The sequence below is a fragment of the Nicotiana sylvestris genome, chromosome 11, assembly GCF_000393655.2.
Source record: "Nicotiana sylvestris chromosome 11, ASM39365v2, whole genome shotgun sequence".
Lineage (NCBI taxonomy): Eukaryota > Viridiplantae > Streptophyta > Magnoliopsida > Solanales > Solanaceae > Nicotiana > Nicotiana sylvestris.
The window spans coordinates 11234478-11240280 of NC_091067.1; the positions used below are offsets into that span (position 1 = coordinate 11234478).

The window sequence follows — 5803 nt, forward strand, 5'->3', positions numbered from 1 at the left end:
AAAGGCACAACTCCATTGAGCAGTGGGACAATACCCATAGCCATAACCAACCAGTCAAAAATATCAACTTTTTATAATACCAATTCTTTAAGGTAATCTTAAACTCCATCCACACATACAAAGTCATATTTTTCATGTGATGTATTTACAGACGCGGAGTCAGGATTTCAAGTTTATGGGATTGAGATTTTAATCATCTTAAATTATTAAGTTTTAAATTAATAATTTATACATATTTAATGAATTTTTTAAAACAAATGCAAAATTCGAACCAAAGCTATTGGGTTCAACCGAACCGCTCTCTGCGCTCTAGCTCCACCCACGTGTGTCCAAGTAGAAACAGCCAATTCCTTAATACCAAAAACTAAACATAAATAAAAAGGAACAATCCCAAGTTTGAACTTATCAAGGCTCCATTTGTCTATATATAGAGATCAAAACCATATAGTAGTATTGTCTTATTCAATATCATAAAACCATGGCTAGTCCTAAACCCAATGTTCTGTTTAGTTTTGTTATCTTATGTTTTGCCTTTGCTTGTGCTATGGCACACCCTCCATCTAAAGGAGTTAAAGGTGCATATTATCCTTCTTGGGCATTTTCAACTTTTCCACCATCATCTATAGATACATCTTTTTTCACTCATATCTACTATGCATTTCTTGTTCCAAACAACACCACCTTTAAATTCGAAATCGATGACGAAACGTCCACTCTCCTCTTCAACTTCACCTCTACCCTCCGATCGAAAAGACCGTCCGTTAAGACGCTCTTTTCGGTTGGTGGAGGGGGCGAAGGACCTGCTAGATTTTCACGCATGGCGTCAACAGCTGTCTCTCGTTTGACATTTATAAAATCTAGCATAGAAGTAGCCAGAAAGTATAATTTTGATGGAATTGATCTTGATTGGGAATTTCCTCAAAACAAAAAAGACATGGAAAATTTGGCTATTTTATTAGACCAATGGAGGGTTGAGGTCAAAAAAGAATCTTGGACAACAAAAAGGCAACCCCTTTTGATCACAGCAGCTGTTTATTTCTCAGTTGATTTCTTTTTATCTGATGAATTCAGATCATACCCTGTACGTTCAATTAACAGGAATTTAGATTGGATCAACTTAATGTGCTACGATTATCGCGGATCGTGGGACACATCTGCCACGGGTGCACCAGCTGCATTATTCGACACGAAAAGTAACATTAGTACAAGTTATGGAGTAAGGTCATGGATTAAAGCCGGAGCAATAAGAAGCAAATTAATTATGGGATTGCCATTATATGGTAGGACATGGAAATTAAAAGATCCTAATGTACATGGAATTGGTGCACCAGGAATTGGTATTGGTCCTGGAGATCAAGGGACAATGACATATAGGGAAGTAGAGAAATTTAATAAAGAAAATAATGCTAAGGTTGTATTTGATATTGCAACAGTTTCTACATATTCTGTGGCTGGGAATTCTTGGATTGGATATGATGATACTAGATCTGTTTCAATGAAGATAGGATATGCTCAAGCTCAAAGACTTCGTGGATACTTCTTTTGGGCTGTTGCTGGTGATCTTGATTGGAAAATCTCAAGAACAGGTAACTTGCTTACACTTATTTTTGTAAAGAATTTACTTATATACGCTGGTAGTGTCGTATGTCCTGTCTTTTCACCTTAGTAGTCCTATGCCTCCTCAGTGGGTGAAATTCAAAAATAGCCATATGTACGAGTAGTAATTGAAAAATAGGCACGGTTTCAAAAGTAATCGAAATTTAGCCATTTTTCATGTAAAGATAAATCTGAACGAAAATATTGTTCGGAATCCGGAAAATATTCCAGCATAATATACCGGAGTTTCAGCATAATATACTGGACTTCCAGTATAATATACTGGAGTTCTAGCATATTATATTGGTCAAGCATAATATGTTGGAAGTTCATACACAGGTGCTCCAATCTCCAGTATATTATATTGGAACTTTCTGTGTGTTGGAGTTCCAGCATAATATGCTAGAAGTTCATACACACGTGCATCAATCTCCAGTATATTATGCTGAAACTTTCCGTGTTACAGTAAAATAGTGACTATTTTTCAATAATTTTGCAAACACTGGCTATTTTTCAATTACCGGTTCGAAAACTGGCTAGTCAGTGCTATTTTCACCTACTCAGTGTTTCTAAACTAGTCCAACTTCATACCTTTCCAGCGTAAACTGTCAAGATCTTTTACTTTAACTTGTTACAACACGGGTGGATTTAGGATATCTATAACATGGGTTCACTACTGAAAACAAAGAGAAATAGGTACTTAGCGGGAATTAGTCTCGTTTCCTTTGGATAAATAACTCAACATTCAACTAAGTGTAACATACATCCTTTTTGGAGCATGGAGGCAAGTAAATAATATTAGATTAGTTCTAGAAAATATGTATATAAAATAACTAGTTTGCCGGAAAGATCATAGGTTCGCGTACACCATACTTTAGGCCTAAATCCGGCCCCGTCACAACATTTACTCTACTTTCAAGCTATCTTATCATACTTGCTATGGATATTACCAGTTTTTATAGGTATTATATATAAGTAATGGGATTAGTTGCCTGAAAAATAAGACATGTTGCCTGCTCCTACAAGTTAAAATATATAATAGTGCAAAAATTCTTTATAATGTCGGTATATATATATATATATATGTTAAATCCTTCTAACAAAGATCATGTGGTCTTCTTACTTCAAATATTTTTAAAGGAGTCAAACATATATTAAGATTTTGATTAAGCAAAATGATTAAATTACTGATTAAGAAGAAATGTTTGAGAATTAAGTGGGAAAAAAGATCTAACATATAGAATGTTCTTAACTTATGATTGATTATATTTCTTACACATTTTATTTTTTTTATTTTTCCTATTTTGCAGCTAAACAGTTGTGGATTGTTTCATAAAAGATGAAAGGAAGAAGGTTCTGAAGAATTATATATATATATATATATATATATATATATATTGTAATTCTCAAAATTTCTTGGAACTGAATTGATATATGAAAATGTAATAAAGCTGAGTAGTTTGTTTATTTTGTAGTATCTGTACTATGTGCCTTCAGCTAATAAAATTTGTTAGTGTAAGAGAACACAAACTTTAGCTTTAGAAATTTTGGACTTATATTATGGATAAGTTGAAGGGGAGCTTTGGCGTAACTGGTAAAGTTGCCGCCATGTGATTAGGAGGTCGCGTGTTCAAGCCGTGGAAACAGCCTCTTGCAGAAATGCATAGTAAGACTGCGTACAATAGAGATCCTTATGGGTCGACCCTTCCCCAGACCCTGCACATAGCGGGAACTTAATGTACCAGGCAGCCCAGGCTACCCTTTTATATTACGGATAAGTCCTAATAGAAATTGTCTGGTTCAATTGTTGTTACTATATTACATTCTATATTTTCAGTTTTCTGTTGGTTTTGGTCCATAACTTCCTGTATATTGCAGCTTCCATTGCTTGCAAAGCTTGTGATTCCCAACAGAAAACTAATATTTTCCCAACAGAAAGAAAACAAGAAATGCATCAAATATAAACCATACTAATTCTCAGCAATAATTCAAATGTGAAGTATAAATAGAAATGAAGGGTATATTAAATAAACTCAATCAAACGATCCAATGATAGATAAGAATTTGGCTCTCAGGGTCTAATCCTGTACGCGCGACTGCACCTCAAATTTCATCATCCCATGCCATAGAAGCTGAAATCATTGTACACAATCATTAGTTCAGTTTCAAATGTTCATACTATAAATAGCAGTATGATTCTAAAAAAGAGACATATATGTCAAAGTATTTAAGTTCGTATAAAGTTATCTCCTTGTAACATATAGGTCATGAATTCAAGTTGTGGAAGCTACCACTAATGCTTGCATTAGGGTAGACTGTCTATATCACACCCGTTGGAGTAAGGCCCTTCCTGAACCCTGCGTGAATGCGGGATACCTTGTACACCAGGCTGTCCTTTTTTTATTTAATTTCGTAAAAAAGTTACAACATTAGAAAAAGGGGCAGCCCGATGCACTAATTCTCCGCTATGCACAGGGTCCGGGGAAGGGCCGAACCATATGGGTCTGTTGTACGCAGCCTAACCCTACATTTTTGCAAGAGGTTGTTTCTACGACTCGGACCCCGTAACTTATTGGTCACATGGCAGCAACTTTATCGGTTAGTATCATTTAACCTATTATAGCAGGTATTTTTATCAGTTTAGCATTTAATACTTCTCATAGAAATTTACTGTAGTTACCTTATAAGTGTCCTGATTGGTGTAAATTAGAACGTCGGTGCATAAAACTTAAACTCAATATCGGAAATTGAAGACTTTAGGAATTTTACCTGCTCTAGAAAGAGTCCAGTTGCTGTCATAGCCAAGTGCCCAGAAAAAGTAACCACCAATTCCCTGAGTCTTAGCATACTTAATCTTTTTTGTGATTGAATTAATGTCATCATATCCAATCCAATTTGTTCCAACATATGAATATGTTGAAACTGTTTCATTATTATATACAATAGTGGCATTGTTTTCTGAATTGAATGTTACTATATTATCATATGACATTTCTCCTTGAGTTCCAGGACCAACTCCTACTGCAGGAGCTCCAATTCTATGATCATTTGGATCCTTCAATTTCCATGACTTTCCAAATAAAGGAATTCCCATAACTATCTTTGTTGAAGGAATCCCATTTTGTTTCCAGGCTGAAATTCCATAACTGGTGCTAATATTGCTAGACTTGTCGTATAACAAGGCGGGAGCACCAGTCGCTGAAGTATCCCACGAGCCCTTGTAATTATAGCACATAGGGTTCAAGAAATCAAGATAGTTTCTTAGTGCATCTTCAGGATAAAATGTACCTGATAAGAGAGGATCAGGAGAGAAGGAAACAGCGGTGGATAGGATGAGTGGAGGTCTAGAGGAAGTTAATGACTCTATGCTGATGGCGTGACGCCATTCTTTTAATAGTAATGCTAGATTGTGCATGTTTTCTGATTTGGTTGGGAATTCCCAATCAAGATCAAGGCCATCAAAGCCACACTTTCTAGCTACATCGATCGTTGATTTGATGAATGAAGCGCGATTATCATGGCAACTCGTCATACTGGGGAGAACCGGTGAACCTGTGTCTCCTCCTATTGATAGCATGGTCTTCGTTGCATGGCTCTGAGAATGGATTGTAGCCGTGAAGTTAATCATTGATTGCTCGTCAGTTTGGCTTACGAGCAACTGGAATGATGTATTATCAGGCACAGCAAACGCATAGAAAATGTGGGTGAAATATTCAGTAGGGATGCTTGATGAAGGAGCTGATTCAGCTAGCCATGAAAGCCAGTATGCACCTTTGATGCCAGAAGGCGTAGGCGTAGGTCCTGGTGCGGGAACAGGCATACTGGGATATGGCACTGGGGCAGGAACCAGAGGCATGATTGGTGGACTAGAGACAGGAATTGAAGGCATGGAGGGTGAAGGTGGACTAGAGTAGGGAGCCGAAGGCACGGATGGTGGACAGGAAGCTGGGACCGGAGGCATAGATGGTGAAATAGAGGGAGGTATTAGAGGCATGTAGGGTGGAACAGTTCCTGGAGGCAGAGATGGTACAGGGAAGATTGGAATGAAAGGCGGGGACGGTGGACTAGTGCTTGGGAATGGAGGCATTGATGGTACAAGGAAGCCTGGAATTACAGGCAAGGACGGTGAACTAGGTGAGCCTGGAAATGTAGGCGCGGTTACAGGAAAGCCTGGAATTATAGGCGAGTATGGTGAACTAGGCAAGCC

The 5803-nt window shown here is 37.4% G+C and overlaps 2 protein-coding genes across 2 annotated transcripts; one reads left to right on the top strand and one right to left on the bottom strand.

Annotated features, from left to right (window-relative positions):
* Positions 1-440: 440 nt before the first annotated feature.
* LOC104220909 (nod factor hydrolase protein 1-like) lies at positions 441-3436 on the top strand. The gene is made up of 2 exons (XM_009771875.2): positions 441-1586; positions 2907-3436. Exons 1-2 carry the CDS (start codon positions 479-481, stop codon positions 2930-2932), a joined length of 1134 nt encoding a protein of 377 aa, XP_009770177.1. The 5' UTR covers positions 441-478; the 3' UTR covers positions 2933-3436.
* A 263-nt stretch (positions 3437-3699) lies between these two features.
* LOC104220908 (class V chitinase CHIT5-like) lies at positions 3700-5557 on the bottom strand. The gene is made up of 2 exons (XM_009771874.2): positions 4366-5557; positions 3700-3728 (listed from the first exon to the last, which is right to left on the bottom strand). Exons 1-2 carry the CDS (start codon positions 5555-5557, stop codon positions 3700-3702), a joined length of 1221 nt encoding a protein of 406 aa, XP_009770176.2.
* Between the last annotated feature and the right edge of the window lie 246 nt (positions 5558-5803).